At 40.7% G+C, this 19133-nt stretch overlaps 2 protein-coding genes across 4 annotated transcripts; one reads left to right on the plus strand and one right to left on the minus strand.

The window, feature by feature from the left end:
- Positions 1-724: 724 nt before the first annotated feature.
- On the plus strand, positions 725-7207 carry cnga3a (cyclic nucleotide gated channel subunit alpha 3a; the record flags this gene model as incomplete). The annotated part of the gene is made up of 6 exons (XM_080770914.1): positions 725-759; positions 891-1064; positions 1955-2179; positions 2449-2550; positions 2639-2745; positions 5811-7207. The coding sequence occupies exons 1-6, from the start codon at positions 752-754 to the stop codon at positions 7205-7207; spliced, it is 2013 nt and encodes a 670-aa protein (XP_080627040.1). The 5' UTR covers positions 725-751.
- Positions 7208-8306: 1099 nt separating this feature from the next.
- ube3a (ubiquitin protein ligase E3A) lies at positions 8307-17980 on the minus strand. Of its 3 annotated transcripts, none has more exons than XM_080770849.1 (11): positions 17736-17980; positions 16474-16518; positions 15867-15978; positions 14625-15778; positions 14147-14291; positions 13844-14049; positions 12584-12748; positions 10383-10538; positions 10205-10278; positions 9931-10074; positions 8307-9391 (listed from the first exon to the last, which is right to left on the minus strand). In XM_080770849.1, exons 3-11 carry the CDS (start codon positions 15907-15909, stop codon positions 9271-9273), a joined length of 2208 nt encoding a protein of 735 aa, XP_080626975.1. In that variant the 5' UTR covers positions 15910-15978; positions 16474-16518; positions 17736-17980; the 3' UTR covers positions 8307-9270. The 3 variants fall into 3 exon arrangements, with proteins under 3 accessions (XP_080626975.1, XP_080626976.1, XP_080626974.1); XM_080770850.1 differs by having other exon boundaries at positions 15867-16128; XM_080770848.1 differs by having other exon boundaries at positions 15867-16174.
- Positions 17981-19133: the final 1153 nt, after the last annotated feature.

A 19133-nucleotide genomic window follows, 5' to 3' on the forward strand; every position in this document is an offset into this window, starting at 1 on the left:
AAAGCAAGTCCTGTCATCGCGACAGAGGCGATCCATGTTCTGCACACCAGATGATGATGTGGTCGTCATTGAAAATGGGGAGAGCAGGTTTGGCCATAACACAGAAGACTTGTATTACTGTTCCAAATGTTATGGTTTTGTTCACAGTGACTAAAGACATCAAAGTTCAGGATTTTGTATCAAATCCATTAGAATTCAACATATTAACATACAGTACATCAGAATTATGGCACCTGAGATTGGGATGGGGGGTGGGTAGCTGCCGCTGGTGATGTTATACATTGCATTGATTTGGGCATGGTTTTATCTTTACCACTAACTTTGTCAGGTAATATAATTAGATAAGTACTGTACAGTATATTATGTTTTAAATGGACAAAAATAAGTTCAAGAACATGCAAAACATTTACTGTAAAATATTTGGAATAGAATAAGCCATCAACTGGCCAATTAGAAGTTTAATATTTTTGTCTAATTGATTCTGGAGAAAAGCGGACACCCATAATAAAGCGCAAACCATCTGTCCATATAGTCAGATTTAAATCAAATGAATGAAGATTGTCATGCATGAATAAATAAATATGCACCCCTCATTAACATGCCATTCATTTCCCACCCGCTATCTTCCAGGGCTCAATCTCTCTGTGAAGAAGCTGGCTCTGATATGCAAGGAGAGGGAGCTATGTCTTTAGCCACCACTGCCAGCAGACTGCCTGATTCCCACAGAGACTCATTTGCAGGTGCCGGAGGCATGGCCAGGTACTGTCTACAAGTGTTTGTACTTTGTAGCACATGTAACTGTACAGTTTGTCCCGTATGTATGGCTGCCTACTGCCTAGGCCCTAGACATGTGTTACTGTGTACTGCCTTTCCTACTGCTGATCCTCTAGGCTCTCTCACTTCCTGTTCATGCTGCGGAACTGGGCATCTCACAGAGTGCACCGCGAGGTGGAGAGGCCCGATTCCTTCCTGGAACGCTTTAGAGGACCTGACCTCAAAGATGTCTCGAGTCGAGAGAGCAACATCCAGTCTATGGGTCAGAATGAGACCCTCCGTGAGAGAAAGTAAGTAGTGTACAAAGGTGGTCCTTTGTTAGTTAGTTGGTCACCCGAATCATTTTGCTTTCCAATGACATCAAGAGGTTGCAAACTAATGTCATATCCTCTGGTGACTCACAAGTAAAATAATAGTTGTGCTGAGTGGAGCTAAGAGTGAATTTCAGTCAAGGGCAAACGGTACAGCGCATAGCCGAGTATGTGGGATGTTTTCTTTTAAGGCTACAAGCATTACACAATGTCTTCTTTTTTGTAGTCATCTTTGTAAGTGGCCACTCACCATTTACAACATGAATAACTGCAACAACACAGATAAGTAAGTGTGTATAGTGGATCTGAAAATAGATGACTGTAGCATATTAGAAAGAGAAATTGTAGCATAATAGCCTTTAGTAGCCTACATGCAAATAGATATATGGTAATGTAGTATTAATGCAGCAACTGGCCTAGTTGTTTTTGCTTAGAATTGTATAGTTGATGTGCCCAGTGTCTTGTCATGCATTACCGGTAACTTCCCGTCTACACAAGTAAATGCTTGTGACTGTGGTTGTATGGATTTAGCCATCAGCATTAATGTTGCAGACTGATTTGAATTTAATTTGGCCTTTTAATAAACAATTATGGCTGTTACATTTCTTGTTGAGTAAATAAATGTGGCAACTACTCTAAGTGGCAATAGAAAAATAAAGATAGCATAGACTCACTACAAGCACAGCTGTGTAACGTTGCCATCTGCTGGACTAAATGTGCACCACATCTTCCTCCTGAGGAACCCTACCTAAACAGTAAACAGCATCCCGGTTTTACAGTGCTGTGGATAGGATAGTCAAATAGTAGCTCCTCAGTAGACCTCCTCCTCCACCCGTCCCAACCACATAACGGCTCTGTGTGATCTGTAGCAAAAAAGACGACAAGAAAGAGGATGTTAAAAAAGATGAGAAAAAGGATGAGGAGAAAAAAGAGGAGAAGAAAGACGGGGACAAGAAGGAGGACGAGAAGAAGGATGAGAAGAAGGATGAGAAGAAGGATGAGAAGAAGGATGAGAAGAAGGATGAGAAAAAGGACGAGAAAAAAGATGACAAGAAGGATGATAAAAAAGATGATAAAAAGAAAGTGGAGCCACCGTAAGTATGTCACTGCGAATGGTTTTGGTGGTTCCAGTACATAATACACATGGGAAAATTAAGCTTAATTTATACGTCACTCATGGAACATAAATGATTTTCAAGCGACAAACCCAAGGCATTGCATCACATTTTCAGCGAGCAGCAACGCCACACAATGATGTATAAATGAGGTTTAGACATAGGATTGTCTACAGTTTTACACATGTTGCACTTTTGCAAATAAAACCTAGAGATGAATTTCCCTAACCATGCTGTTGTTCTTTTAGGAAAGATGTTTGGATCATGGATACATCAAGTGATCTCTACTACAGATGGCTCACTGTCATTGCTGCACCAGTGTTTTATAACTTAATGATGATTGTGACAAGGTATTCGCTGTTTCATACAGACCTTTATTCATTGCTCTGTACGGTTAGCACAAAACAATCTAATGCATTTCCTTTCTTGATTTCATAGGGCCTGCTTTAATGATCTCCAGGCCAATTACACAAAACTATGGCTATTTCTGGACTATACTACAGATTTTATCTACTACGCCGACACATTCGTCAGATCACGAACAGGTCAGGATCCAGAATTTCCCCTGAAGCAGGTGTATGTATATCATTGTCTCCACCAGGCCGAAGGTATAGAGTATGTTTTGTACTCCGTCCGTGTGCGTGCGTGTGTCCGTCCGTCTCCATACAGCTAATCTCTGGGACCGTTGGCCCGGTACATGCCAAACTGTGCACACACTCCCTGGACAACAAACCTATGCCCCAATTTCTCCAAAACGGCCTGTTATATTACTCCTACACATTTTATCCATACATCACGGAAATCTATAGTCATGTCATCAACACAGACCTGTCCGCTTCCCCGCATATTCCATCTCCATTGGCTAAGATGGCGTTCCAAAGTTTGCAGGATTGGTCCGTTTTGAGCAAAATGCCTCAAATCATTAACGCAGAGTGCAATTTGAGGGAAATCTCGCATGCACAATTTGCACATTCCCACTAGGCAGAGGAAGAAATGCCACTTGAAAAATTTCACCACAGCCTCATGTTGACGCTATAACTAGCCCATTCAGGTTTTTACCTATAGACGAATCCAGGAACGGGTCTCATGGTCGCAGCTTACCTATTTCCTGTAGGCGGACTCGACGTAGCTGCAGGGTTTAAACCCTCACCAGGCGCATCTCTTCCACTACAGTGAACGGCAGAGTGACTGATGTTAGTCTGCCTCAAACTTTACTCTTTTACCTGCTTTCTTACTAACACTAACATTACAAAGATGCCCAGAACATCGAGATGAACCTGTGTAGTTTATGGCTGCTCCAACAGTAGTGGCAACAAAAAAAAAAACTGAATGTCACAATATCCACCACGGTGGCTGAGTTACTGGTTGAGTAATGGTTGTGACGAAGCAGTGAAAGATATAACGCAGTCTTACCCAATACCCAATCTTTCTGTTTTATTAACACAAGGCTGCTGTACTTTATACCTCATACTTTAAATACTTAGTATGAGGTATAAAATACAGCAGCCTTGTGTTCATAAAACAGAAAGATTGGGTATTGGGTAAGACTGACATTATGTATCTTTCAGGACCTTTCACTGCTTTGTCTCAACCATTACTCTCGATGTTCTGGGCATCTTAGTAATGTTAGTGTTAGTAAAAAAGCAGGTAAAAGAGTGTCACACTTTGCCCTATATTGTGGGTAGTGTTTGCCGAAAATATAAGGCACATGTAGGAAGAACAGGCAAAAGTTGGAGAAAACTGTCAGACAGAGAGCTTGGATGCAGAGAAGTCTGTTCTTTATTCACCTTTTCACACCATCACAACTGAACGAAGGTATTTACACAGCAACTGGCAGGTTGGTCCTCACACCTCTGCAGTCCTGCTTTGACTGACTGGCAGTGGGAAGTCTTCCTACTTATATATGCTAAGCCCCTCCCACGGACCATACCAACCCTAAATTGATTCCATCAGTTTCCATAGTTACTCAATGTCCAGAGACACCACATTTCATATACACACATTTAAAGTGTTACATAATATTCCACACATTATCCACATAATATACACAATGATAAATCAGAGTACTCTAAACAAACCCTCATACTGTTGGTATGTTCCCCACACGCCACAGCTGATAGTTGCTCCCTACAATGGAGTCAACCAATTATCAATCAAGCATCATCATCATCATCATCATCATCTCATTTACATACACATCCCAAAATAATATAATTCTCTGCAACATACACAATAAATAATAATTAAAACTTTAGCCATTCAGTCTCAGTGGCAGGCTGAACTGCCACAAAGAGTAAGGTTTGAGGCAGACTAACATCAGTCACTCTGCCGTTCACTGTAGTGGAAGAGATGCGCCTGGTGAGGGTTTAAACCCTGCAGCTACGTCGAGTCCGCCTACAGGAAATACGTAAGCTGTGAGGCCCGTTCCTGGATTCGTCTATAACTGCACTGGTGTGTGTAAAACTTTGTATGCACACTCCCTAGAGGCCAAGGAAAAACCTTTAACCTGAAATTTTCACATCTGCTCCACCAGCAGGCCAACTTATGTAAAACATATTATTACTCCTTCAGATTGTATCCAAATTTCACGTAAATCGGTACACATGATCTCCATGGTCATATCAAGACAGATCTGTTTGATTTCTCATATTCCATTCTGATTGGCTAAGATTATCTTCCAAAGTTTAGTACAAAATGCTGCAAATCATTAAAACAGCGCCCGACTGCGGTGAAACTGTGCAAGCATATTCCCACTTGACATTTTTCCAAAAACAATCCTATCTTGGTGGAGACTTGTCCCCCGAGGGACACATTTTCTAGTTACTTGCGCAAGCAGAGCGCGCAAGTACTAGTTTCGCCCGGGACTCGTATGCACCGTCCCAGCCGTCCCGCCAATTTTGATGCGTATGCACCGTCCCAGCAAATGACGTAATGACTAATTGTGCCTGATACGGCAGTGGTGCCAGATTAGATACATGTACTGTATACATAGGAGCATTACCTTTAATCCTCCCAACACTAAAACATATCGTCATTACGTCACCATCGAAAACCAACTACACTCTGGCATTGGGTCCTTTAATCCACATCTTTATTACGTAATCATTGAGAGCTAGTTATACATAACTATGTATATGTGTATAAAACCAATGGTTTTCGATGGTGGTGACAATGACTTCTAGCTGTCGCCTCACAGCTAGAAGTCTAGTCTAGTCTAAGGTAGGTACCCTCACAAAAAACATGCAGTAATCCTGGTCACTAAACTGCCTCCCCCTGGCCTGCTGATGGAGGGGAAAGGAACTGGTTGGAATAACATGTTCCTTCCACGCGCTACGTCCAACCAGGGAAACTCCCCCCTGTCAGGTGTAAAGGAGCAACTTGGACACTCAGGCATGAAGGAAGCATGAGTTCAAGTCCGTTGCTCTCCCCTTGTCCCCCATATATGGGGACTAGGTTGGTGGAGGGTGTGTAGAGCCCAGGATCACATTAGATGATTGACACAGGGGTGAAAAATGGGTTACAAAATCGTGGGATAAAAAATATATTAAAAAAGAAAAAGAGAACCACTGAATTATAGACTTGATTCTAATTTCTATTTACATTCCAACAGGTTACCTGGAACAAGGCCTGATTGTGAAAGACACCAAGAAGTTGAGAGATAAATACCGAACAACGCCTCAGTTCAAGTGGGACATGCTTTCAATGGTACCTACGGATCTACTGTTTCTGAAGTTTGGCTACAACAACCCCGAGTTCAGAATAAACCGTCTGGCCAAGATAAATAGGCTGTTTGAGTTCTTCGACCGCACAGAAACCAGAACCAGCTTCCCAAATATGTTCCGTATCAGCAACCTCGTACTTTACATTCTCATTATCATCCACTGGAACGCCTGTATGTTCTTTGCTCTCTCCAAAACCATTGGGTTCGGATCGGACACGTGGGTATATCCGAACATCAGTCACCCGGAGCATGGCCGCCTGGCCAGGATGTACATCTACTCCCTGTACTGGTCCACCCTCACTCTGACTACAATCGGAGAGACGCCTCCTCCAGTCAAGGACATTGAATTTGTCTTTGTCATTGCTGACTTCCTCACGGGCGTGCTGATTTTCGCTAGTATCGTCGGTAATGTAGGTGCCATGATCTCCAACATGAACAAATCTCGTGCCGATTTCCAGGCCAAGATCGACTCCATAAAGCAGTACATGCAGTTCCGCAAGGTCACTAAAGACCTGGAGGCACGAGTCATCAAGTGGTTTGACTACCTGTGGACGGAGAAGAAGACATGCGACGAGAAAGAGGTGCTGAAGAACCTGCCCGACAAGCTCAAGGCTGAGATTGCCATCAACGTCCATTTGGATACACTGAAGAAAGTGCGCATTTTCCAGGACTGCGAAGCTGGTCTGTTGATCGAGCTGGTGCTCAAGCTGCAGCCGCAAGTGTTCAGTCCCGGAGACTACATCTGTAAGAAAGGCGACATCGGCCGAGAGATGTACATCATCAAGGAGGGGAAGCTGGCGGTAGTGGCCGACGACGGTGTCACGCAGTTTGTGGTGCTCAGCGACGGCGCATACTTCGGAGAGATCAGTATATTGGGCATCAAGGGAAGTAAGGCCGGAAATCGGAGGACAGCCAACATCAGGAGTGTGGGCTACTCAGATCTCTTTGCGCTGTCCAAAGATGACTTGGTTGAAGCAATGACTGAGTATCCGGATGCTAAGAAGGCACTGGAGGAGAAGGGGAAAGCCATCCTGATGAAAGACAATCTCATCGACGAGGCGATTGCCAATGCCGGCGCTGATCCCAAAGACATTGAGGAGAAGATCATCAAACTGGAGGGCAACCTGGGGATCATGCAGGACAAATTTGCCAGAATGATGGCTGAGTTCACAGCTACCCAGGTAAAGATGAAAAAGAGGGTGAGTGAAATGGAGGGCAAGGTGAAGTCTATGCGGCCTGAGGACCTGACTGAGGTGGTTGCTGACCAGGACAAAAAAGTTCAGTAATTTGTTAAATGAAGAAAACTGATTTACAGAGAAGCCCATTAATTCTACAGAATAAATATGCTTAGTGTGCTTTAAATTTTTTGCAATTGGGTCTTGCAACTACAGTAAGAGAAAAAACCATCACATTTCAGGCCTCTTTGTTTTTACTTTGTGGTCAAAATCCATAGATTTACCCAGGGACTAAAAAGAGCTTATTTTTCATTTGATATGCTACTTAGAATGTTAGAATGACACTTTTTAATTGTATTTAATTGTATGTATTTATTTACATATTGTTATTTGTTATCAGCACTGGCATTGTCTTTTGTACTGTACCTTGTTAAAATGTGTCAAAATATGTGCAGTGTAAGTTCAAGCTGTGATTGATATCCAATGTGCATTTATATTCTTGACATGGTGCATATCATTTCATCAGTCACATGTAAGAAATACGGTATAGGAAAATAAATTGTATATATTAATTATTAAAATTGCTTATTAGTGTTATGGGGATGTATTTATTTGTATGCCTAATCTGTCTTGACTAATAATGAATGAGCTGTTTTTCTCCTGAACATGTCTGTCTTTGTCTATAGACGTTAATCATGAACTACAGTGCACTCACAGTAGAAAGCAATGGATTTCATACATTTATTCAAATGAAATCTGGTATCGATTCTCATTGTATGTTTATCAAAACTCCAGTGTTCCATCCTTACCAGCACACACAGTATCACTTTGCATTCTGAAATGGTGACTTAGAAATGTTATTATAACTAAAAAAGGAAAAATATATTAAAATATACAACTTCTGATGTTCTTATTTAGTCATTTGGTAGATGAAGAAATATCCTGTATTGCATAATTATAAACATTAGCGCATCACAACAAATGACAAAACAACAGGCACTTACATGCAGGGCACGGTGGATAATTTGTTTCTAAATGTAGAATGCTAATGTGAAAAAGCCAATTAAATCGTTAAAGACTGATGTTAGTGATGAGCAGGCTAATTTTAGAGTAGGAAATTAGAAAAATGCATTTGGAGAGCAAAACCTTTTTTCTGTATGACCGAAACATAAGTTTCAATCAAGACATGGTTATTTACCATACATCAAAGTGTAGTAAATTATTTTTTATTCATATTTCATAAGTTCATCGACACGAGTATAACCATCTTTTAGCACATTCATTTTTTTCACCTGAGATAATATTTGACCAAATAAAATAATAAAGAACACTTGCCATTCTTTAAATGATGTAGGTATTGCACATTTGTGAAGGGATTGCACTTTCAGGTGGCGACTGGCGAGCGTCAGCAATTTCACTTCAAACATAAAAAAAGAAATAAATATACCCTTTTCAGTGGCACATGAAGCTGTCATAAAGCACATTTCAAAACCCACCTCACTACAAAATAATCACACTAGTACAGTTTACTAAATAACAGCACAAATCCGAAACCATTCAAGTAAAATGCTAAGTAAGGAGAAAAATACAAAACTACTTTGAAGACTTACTTCAAATGGGTGGCATTGGCTAGGTGTGTTTTCACCCTGAAATACAAATGGTTTTAATAAAAAGGTAGGCAATGGGGGTACTTTGCTCGGCAGTATTATGCCGGATTCCACCCCATGAGCTCAATGAACCAAGAATTGACAACTGCTGTAGCCGAAATGCACCAGACTATAAAGAGTAGTCATTAGAACATTTAGCACCAATGGCAACTGGTAAAACAGCAAAAACTCTAAACTTCATTTTAAAAAGTTTTGGCATTTACTAAGCATTTATGTTTAAGTGCACTTTCACAGTTTTTAATTCACAAATCAGATTAATAACCTCACTTCTATCTGCGCAAAAAGCCACAACAAACTTTAAAAGAAACAACAAAAACAGCTATATGACTTGCAGTGTCAACCTCTTTGGAAAAACTATTGGGGATGAATTACATTCCAGGTGAGGTGAGAGGGTTTCAGGCACATGATAATTGCAGCATTGTTGTAAATAATACAGTAAAATTCCCTTTTCTTTTAGTTGAGGTTGTAACAACCACAATCAGAGCACAATTCTGAACAAAACTGCCTTCACAGCATCCCAAATCCTTTGGAGTAAGTCATAGCTTTGAGAAGTCTTTCCCTCAACTTTTCTTTAGTAGAGTATTCTGGGAGCAGCAGTGCATTGAAGCAGGTGTGAGACGTTGGCAACCTGGAAGAAAGAAGGTAAATTAAATTAGTAAAACTAATTCATACAATAATGAGACAGCAACAATTGAAATGGCACCTGAATCACTTTATTTTATCATTGAGGGTATTTTCAGCCACACAGCTGTGCAGCGCTTAACCAATCAACAGAAAATCTGCTTAGTGTGTTGGTATTATGTAAAAATGTCTAATAGCGTCGGAGCTATTTACAACTTCACTAATATGTGAATGCTCATCTCTGTTCCATGTTATAAGAAAACATAAAGTTAAGTTTATAACCAAATTACATAATGTTGTACTTCATAACCTAAATGTTAAATATGTTCTGGTTTAGAACAGCCATAATTATTACAAAATATTGAGAGACATGAGATGAGATCTACAAGCGCATCCCAAAAGCAATAGTTACAATGGGGCAAAAAAGATAAATCACAGATTAATCAATGCATAGAGAAAATAATCACCAGATTAACCGATTATTAAACTAATTGATTTTTAGTTATTTGTAAACGTTGCTCTTACATGCCGTTTATGTTATCATACCTGTCTGTGTCTGAGCCATTCTTGGCGATGATCATTTTTAACTTGCCCAGGCCACCCACGGGTGCTCTGTCTGTGCCAGTGGTAAACTGAAGGAACAATCTCTGCTGCTCCTCTCCAAAAGAATGAATAGTTTCCCAGAAATCCCTGCGTGCAGACAATAAAGAACAATGAGAATCAATGTCAGTATTCTGCAGTACTGTGATAATACAAATATTTAGATGGATTGGTGCCCTTTGCATGAGTAAAGACACAAAGGAAGATTAAACTAATTTACTTGATAACTTGACAGTCTTTGTTATAACCGCCGTCATACTCCGTTGTTTTTTGAAGTGCGTGAAAGTCCAGATTCTGGAGGGGGAAAAAAATAAAATACATTTTCGATTACACAGTGAAACTAATAGCAGCTGCAGAAAAACATGACACAATACATTCATCCCTAAGTGTTTTCTTACCCTGCTTCCGCAGATAAGCAGCTCAACTTCCTCAGGTCTAAACAAGTACTTCAGCGGGGACTCATTTGTGACCATAAGGAAACCCTTTTTGAAGGCCCTGAATTGCCTCTCCACGCTCTTGTTCAGTACGTATTCTGCATACAGGTCCACAAACTCCTAGAATGACACACAAAAAAACACCACTTTAAACGAGTGGTTCTCAAACATTTTCATGTCAACCATGAAACCATGAACCATGAACCGAGGATGTTGTTCATGTCCGAGGACCCCCATCTGAAAATATATCAGGTACCCCCATACAAGATTTGTGGTGTTACAAAAAAATATAATATAATATCACACACACACACACACACACACACACACACACACACACACACACACACACACACACTTTTAAATATAAAAAATATATAAAATATATATTTTTCAAAATTGTGGTTAAAGTAGTTACGCTGGACTCCCCAAAAAGTCAATCAATCGCCTTCAACTCATTCAAAACACAACAGCTAGAGTTCCTACACTAAACAGGAGATATGACCACATATATTACACCTGTTCTTTCCTCACGGCACTGGCTACTAGTGGCGTTCAGAATTGATTTTGGCACCTGTTTATATTTTTGACCTCCTGACTCCTCGCAAACCCACCCGTAATCTTAGAACAGCAGACAAACTTTTACTTGACACCTCCAAGACAAGGCTTGTGACAGAAGGTGACAGGGCTTTCGCTGCTAGGGATCTATTTCTGTGGAACTGACTACCACTGGAATTTAGACAGGCCACTTCAGAGTCCACTTCCAGTCTTTTAAAAACTCATTATTATTATAATGGATTTTAGCTAGAAGAAATAGACAGCTAGTTTCTGCTTTCACTCTTCTCTTTGGTCATCCTCTAGGCCTCCTGCCTGGCAGTTCCAACCTCAACAGTCTTCTACCAATATACTTACTATCCCTCTTCTGTACGTGTCCAAACCATAACAGTCTGTCCTCTTTGGCTTTATCTCCAAAACATCTGACATGCGCTGTGCATGCACTCTCAGTCTGATGTACTTGTTCCTGATCCTATCCATCCTTGTTACTCCCAGAGAGAACCTCAACATTGTAGTCTCTCTCTGCTACCTCCAGCTCTGCTTCCTGTCTTTTCCTCAGTGCGACTGTCTCTAAACCATTAAACCAAATGTGTGGTTTAAATGCAAGTGCAAAGTGGACTAGTTGAAAATGTTTCTGAGGCTTTTGTTCCATGGCCCCCATAGCAATTGTAAAGCCATGTCTTGCTGTGTTGAATCCCTACAATGAAACCATAAGCGATAGGCAAGATGGCATAAAATTATAACATACTGTCAAATATTCTCTCATACAGCCATTGCATTGGTGAGGTTTTGGAAGGTTGAACTTGTGACCCATCAACATCACTAGTAGCATTTCAGTGCAGAATGTATTGCTGATAAAATGTCCGGCCACATAAACAAGTGCACTACATAGTCCTATCACCCCTGTGTCTAAGGTTATATAGGGTCATTTGTGCAACGTGCCTCTCCCCAACTACTGGAGAATTTGTGACACTGTACTGAAGTGACTAGATAACACGAGGAATGGTGGCGAGAGGGAAAAAACATTTCAGCCTATTACGCTTATCTCAGTGTTTCCTTTCCTTGAATGCACTACCCCAGTATTCTATAGAAGTGATTCTCAACCTCTTTAATATCAAGGACCCCTATTTGATATGACTTATCCCTAGGACCCAATCCAAGAACATTTTTATTGTTAGACATAATTCGTTTGTTCTTTCATTTGATCAGAAGTCCTTTCCAGTCTATGTAATGTAGGTATAGAGATAACCTAACAATGCAACTCTGATAAAAACACATAATAATATGATAAAACTATCAATCATGTCGCCGGGGATGCCCCCTTCAAGGACCCCTGTTTTGAACTGCTGTAGAGCACAATCCATCCTACAGCTGAAATCCTACAGAGATCTATTGAAACACACAAAATGCATTGCATCAGTAAATTACAGACCAGCATCTAATATGTAGTGTTGGTGTCGGTGAACATGAAACCTTGGGTAAAGGTATGCAACACTGTTTCTAAATATGGCCCATGGCTTATGTCAGGTCATCTACCCATACGTACCCACTTGAGTGTTGTCCTACTGGAAAAATAACAATGTTAGTTCAGAGTTCAGAAATGCCTTCACCTGTCTATTCTCCTTAGTAACTGGCAGCTCATCTCCCTCTTCTTTCAAGTCATATGTGACTGGATTTCCAAACAGGTCTGTCTGTGATATTTGGAAGGTGAGCATCATGTCCTCCTGAACGTTGCCATTATACTCCAGTAACCCCTTCAGACTCTGGTAGAGAACCTGCAATAGGAAACAAAGCATCATGAACACCCCCTAGCAGCTAAAACTACTTTCATTAAACAAACTTCTAAAGGTGACAGATTTGGTCAAATGTTACTGTGATCACTAGTCATCAAATGTGAGAGGATACAGTATCCAGTTATGTTTTCCATTTCTGAAATAAGGCTTAAGTCTTTAAGTAGATCCTACAAAATGATGAAACATGGTGACAAAAACTACACAAACTATTAACTTCCTTGATTGTCTATCACCAACTTTGTAACCTTCGTATGCAAGAGCAAATCCGGTTATTGGTGATATACAGTAGTGACAGATAGAAATCATTGTACACTACTCTCTGCCACATTTGAATATTTGTAATAAATGTGATTTTGCTGCCTTGACTAGATAACGCAAACCTTTAATAGTTGTTATTGGGCATGTAACGATATATCGATATATATCGATATTATATCCCGACGATATGTATCGATTTATTCAAAATAGAAATAGATTTTCTTTTTTTAGGGGGGCTAGTGTGTGATATGAAATGTGAGCTTTAATCATATTCCATCATATTCACGTGCTTTTGGAGAGAAATGAGACAGTCACCATGCAGTCACTTTCAGTAGTAGAGGCCTGCAGAGGGGAGCTGTATGTGTCTGTGACTGTTCCCAGGTGATGGTCGTTATTGATGCTCATTAATACATCAAGGAAGGCAATTATGTTTCTGCACTGTTAAATAGGTCTACATCTATCCTAAGATGCATTCAAAGAAAACTTTTTGTTGTTGTCATGTTAACTCGAGCTAGGTTTAAACATGAAAGCATGTTTACAGTTGTTACGTGATTTTACATGAAAAGTAATGCTACTTTTGCAATGTTTGCAAATTGTGAAAAAAGCTTGGGGAGGAAGATAAATCATAAAAAAAATGGTGTTGAAAGAATTGTTGAAAATCGTATCGTGACCCTCATATCGTGATACGTATCATATCGTGAGTTGAGTGTATCGTTACATGCTTACTTGCTTAGTTGTTATATTTAGAATGCATATTATGCATTCAGAAACATAGGAAAGACAATTTGAAGTTCACTGTGAATCATTATGTTACTATACTGGATGAGAATCTGCCAGATCCACGAAGGTTCCTTTCTTGCCCATGAGCTTCCGGTAGACAACCATAGGGAAATGTACGTCCAGGATGCAGTTATTGTAAATGGCAAGTCCCAGGACTATGCCAATGAGGGTGTACTGGGCTTCAATTTCCAGCGAGGTTGAATTAAACCAAAAAAGCTTTGTGGCATCGTCATAAGTGAACATTCCTGTTGAGGAAATGGAATGCATGAAAACAAAAACAATACAATGACACAGAGAGGAGTCAACATTAAGCAGCTGAATCGACAGAACTACGGTACGTACCAATGTCAGGATTAAAGATTTCCTGTAAAACCAACTGGAAGAACTCCTTTGAAACACCTCCCTCGTCGACGCCTTGCTCTCCCTCAAATTCAACAAACAGCTGTTTCTTCAAGTCAGAGGGGTTCTCCATGGAGATCATCTCCAACTGAAACACAAAGTAAAGGATTGTTTATACGTCATCAAACGACCATGTTCAACATAGTTTGAATTAGCCTTGAGAAGTCACTGAAGATGCTTTTCCTTTTTATACGGATACTGTATATTTCATTTTCACTTTAGGAATGGGGTAGTGTGTGTGTGTGTGTGTGTGTGTGTGTCAACTAGAATAGCCGACTGAATGTGACTGTGAAAGTGAATTTATATATTTTCCAATAGAGTATGGTTTAAAAAGAAAATAAGTAATCATTGAGGGAGAAATATGGGATTGAGCAATTATATCCTACTACAAAATACATGCATTTATATTACCGTAACTTACTCTGACGAGGGCATCGTCAATGATGTGATCCCTGCGCACTTTGAGCTTCAGGTAGGGGTTGGGCTGCTGGCCCTGAACCATGCTGTAGAGTGCTGTGATGCGGCGCTCACTGTACATCCTGATCCTGTTGTCGTAGTACAAACCCTGATTCTTGGTGATGGCATTGAGGATGAAGGGGCAGCTCTGGAAGGAGAACTTGGCCTCGGAGTCCACCTTGAAGAAGGTGAAGTCCTTATCCATCTCCACAACCTCGTTGAGTGGCTCGTTGACAAAGTCCTCGAAGGGAATGAGGGGTCTCCTGCTGTCGATGCTCCGGACGCCCAGCTCTTTCTCCAGGTAGTCGACCAGGGGGCCCCTCCTGTAGATTCGCTCCTCCCCCAGCAGCTCCTGCAGCGTCAGCTCATCGTTCTCCAGGTCCTCGTCTTCCTCTTCGTTGTGCTCGATGTCCAGCTCTCCTCCTAGGATGCTGGCATAATAGAACAGCTTCAAGCATTTTGTGGCGGCCACCACAGTCTCGTCATCGTTGACCAGATTGTCACTGTCGTAGTCGTTGCTGACGACCGTGAATGTGATGAGCTGCTGGAAGATCTCCATCATATGACGGAGCCGCTCCACGCCGTAGTCAGACCACAAGCGGGACAGCTTGGCGAGCGCCGCCACCGGCAGTTTGCACATGGCCTTGCAGAAGAGCGGCATGGCCATCTCCAGGTATTCGGGGCTGTGGAGGTTGCCGTTCTCCATCATGATGACAAAGATGTTGATGTAGTGGGGGTTTGCCTCGTACGCGTCGAGGTAGTCCAAGTCCAGCTCCAGGTTTCGGGAGAGGTAAACCAGCGCATTAACCAGAGCTGCCTCTAGCTGATCGTTGGCCAGAAGCTTGTCGTACATCCTCCTCACCGCCTCGATGTCTACCGACACTTCATCAGGGCCGAGCCTTCGAGCAGCACTGTCCTTGTCCGCGGCAGAGGAGGCGCCAGTGCTCTCCTCCTCAGGGTCTTCTGTAGGGGGGTGCTCAGCCTTCCTAAAGCTCTTTGTCAGGGCATCGGCGTTGGAGAAGACCCTGCCTATAACACGTACGAGAGTGGAGTGGTTTCCTTCCCCTTCACAGAAACTCAGGATGAGGCTTAAGTTGTTCTCTGTGAGATAATGAACATCTGCAAAAGGAGGGAATTGAAAATGATGAACCAAAGACATTGTTTACATATTTGTGTCCAAACCATTTAGAATGAAATCCTTGTTTACCTGAAAAGTCCTCTCGGTTGGGAAAGAGATTCTTGTCATTCATCTCACTGCTTAAGTCAGGGGGGACTCCGTTGGCACTGCTGTCAAGTGACTCTACGTCATCATATTCATTCTTGGAAGAGTTGGGATCACAGAGTTTTGCGTTAATCTTATAAAGCTCAAGCGCTCTGACAGCTGCTGAATTGTTATCCACGGCTTGAAAACTGCTGCATGATGCGCAAAACTCATTCGTGCACTCTCCATTTCCACAGCCGTCTGTTAACTGCCGAAAGTAGCGCTCGATTAGATGCTTTGCAGCCGCTCTCTTCCTGCAAGGAATCCGCAAGGATTTTAAGAACAGGATTCTCTGATTACTAAGACAAAAGCACAAAATCATATATTTTGCAATGCAAACATGAGAGCACACCAAAGGCATGTTGTTACATTACAAAATACACTAATAAACCAAATGCAATTGTATAGTAGGATGTTCTGTACTAAGCCTTCACTCTAGGAAAAGTGTGAATGAATGTTCCTAGACAGAACATGTGCCTCAGGGGGTGCAATGGTGAAGACAAGGAGTAACTGGTTGCATGCTTGTGCACAAGTCCAAAATGGTATGACTTACATTCGGCTTGGTTCAGATTTCCGTGTCGTAGGCCACTTCAGTCCTCTGAAAGCAAAGTAAAATATCACTTACATATAATGAATCTAAATGGCGTATCCGACTTTATATATGATGATGCAAATTCATACATTATAGAAAAATATAAATGTTAATTTCACTTTGGTGGCATACAGGGTGCTTCATTCTCCGTATCATGCAGGCTACTTAGAAATGTCAAGGTTTAAATCCCATCATCACACGGTCTGTTTTCCTTTCATAAATCATATTATTATTAAAAATACATAAAACATACATTTTCTCTCTCTTGCCCTCCACTTAGTCTCAATCTTGACAAAATGGACTACTTCAATGTATTCTAATAACAGAGTTATGTTTACATTGTGTGATATTTATTTTTGTTTAATATTTTGGTGTCAGCGTGTTGGTTGGCACAGGAAATATAATGTATTGTGAATTGTGTCTGAAAAACCCTGTAAGGGATGGGCTGCGAAAGGCAGCCAGACACGGAAATAAAATCATTCATTAAAAAATACATATCCTCTTTCTGCCCACATTCACATGTCTGCATAGTGCACACTACTACACTATACATACTGTAGATCACTATGGACAATGTACACTCATGCACACATGTGCAACTGTAGCATATGGATGACAGGGGGAGCAGTCTAGACTGGGTCTAAACTTATCTAAATGGATTGATTGAAATACATTAGTCAGACCTGGTGTTTTATTTTCATTTTGTAATAGTTGTTAGGTATTTATATTGTATTGTTTAGTACTGCATTGTTTGTATTACTTATCAATAAAGGTCAAAATCCAAAGTACTTTATGTTTTTGATCACTAATCTTACAACATAATAGGCCTAATCATTATTATAATAACAATGATTTTTTTGTATTAGTTTGTCACTCAAAACTTGTAACAAAAAGATTGTTACAATTAATCAATAGAACATGGAATATGTTTTTTTAAATGTTTGATGACAGTCATATGTTTACTTCTTGTTACCATGAATCAATAGAGCAACATGCATGTTTAAATATTACAATCAATCCATGGTGGAGAGAACAACATGGTGTTGCAGGCAGCGAGATTGACAGCTGACCCCCCCGCCGGGACCAACGTGAGGTACCAGAAAACGAATCGGTTTTGGGTAATCTTTAGATTCCAACTTTCAACACGCCAAAACAATAACACAATATATAGCAAACTGAATGGACATTTGAACTTAATGCATATTCAATCAGTGTATACTGACCTGTGATTTCAACTGGGGCTGTTGTTGTCCTTATGTGACTGTGCAAAAAAAGAGAAATCACTTCTTCTTACAGCTGTTACTGTTATGGATACAGTCGTTTGAATTATGTTCTAGGCCGGAGTTAAAATGTATGTTTCTACACTCAACTGACGAATATGAATATAATACTGAGTGATCGGATAGATTTGTTTAGTGAGTCAAATAATTTCCTCTACCATTTTGTCAACAACACAGACAGACATCTATCCCAGCATGCCGCGCGAGGTTGTAAAAAAAATCACAAGTTCAAGGAAGAACCTAGATCCCATAGCCCAGAGATAACTGTCACGCCGTGATTGGCTAGGTGTTAGATCCCATTGCCCAGTAGAGACAGTCACGCTGTGATTGGCTAGTTGGTTGTCAACGAAACGTCTCTAAGGCAGTGGTTCCCAAAGTGGGGTCCGGGGACCCCTAGGGGTCAATGAGAGGGAGTTCCAGGGACCCAGCTAAATTATAGTTTGGAACCAAATGGACCCTTAAGGGTCTGACTGTAACTCAAAGAGTTGGTTCCATGGTTAAATTAACTTTGATTTTACAATATACATTGGGGTCCCAGAGATAGAAATTCCATTAAATGGGGGACCGTAGCCTAATTCAGGTCAAACCGGGGGCCCTTTGAAATGAAAATGGCAATCACTGCTAGAGCCACAAAAATCATCTTATGGGGGTATATATTTTCAAATGGGGGTTAATGGGTATCATTTTGGGGGTCCTTGACATGAAAATGTTTGGGAACCACTGCTCTAAGGAGATCCCAGATAGCTACAATATGCAGCTTAACTTTAATTTACACAACTAGACATACTGCAGTGAAAGGTTAGTTAGTCATGCAGTTATCAACACGAGTCTCACTCTAAGCTTTAAGATTACATTATGATTTGATTTGAATCATATTTCTACACCAATTAATGGGTTATATAAACAGAAAATAAGGAAACAGAAAAAAGCGACCTAATATACTGACTGGATAGATATGCATTTTCAGAGCATGTTTATTTTAATGATCAATCAATCAATTGCAAGTTGGAACTAACTTATACAGTGCAGGCCTACTTTATACATTTCCTGAATAAGCATTTGATCCCCTCTATTGCCCACTTTCCTGAAATAAACATACAAATACCTTAAAACTAGTCTTTAAATCAACACAATCTCTTTGCTATGGTGTTCATGAGATTCATGAGTGAGAGCCCTAAGTTATAGCTGCATTCACAATTAGGCTGTCTATGTGGAATTGCTTATACTTGGGTTTTGTTTCAGTCTCTGAAATAGGCTGCAACTATATCGATTATATTGTAAATATACTGTATAGTGTAGGCCTAAATTATTCTATCTATCATGGGGTTTTGAGTAATCGAA

The sequence above is a fragment of the Protomyctophum bolini genome, assembly GCF_963924005.1.
Source record: "Protomyctophum bolini genome assembly, chromosome: 8".
In the NCBI taxonomy this organism is placed as follows: Eukaryota; Metazoa; Chordata; class Actinopteri; order Myctophiformes; family Myctophidae; genus Protomyctophum; species Protomyctophum bolini.

Coding starts and splice junctions, on each gene's coding strand:
- ube3a (XM_080770848.1), bottom strand. Junction 14,292..14,624: donor TTGACGATGCCCTCGTCAGA/GTAAGTTACGGT, acceptor TTTGTGTTTCAG/TTGGAGATGATCTCCATGGA. Junction 14,050..14,146: donor AATCTTTAATCCTGACATTG/GTACGTACCGTA, acceptor TTTCCTCAACAG/GAATGTTCACTTATGACGAT.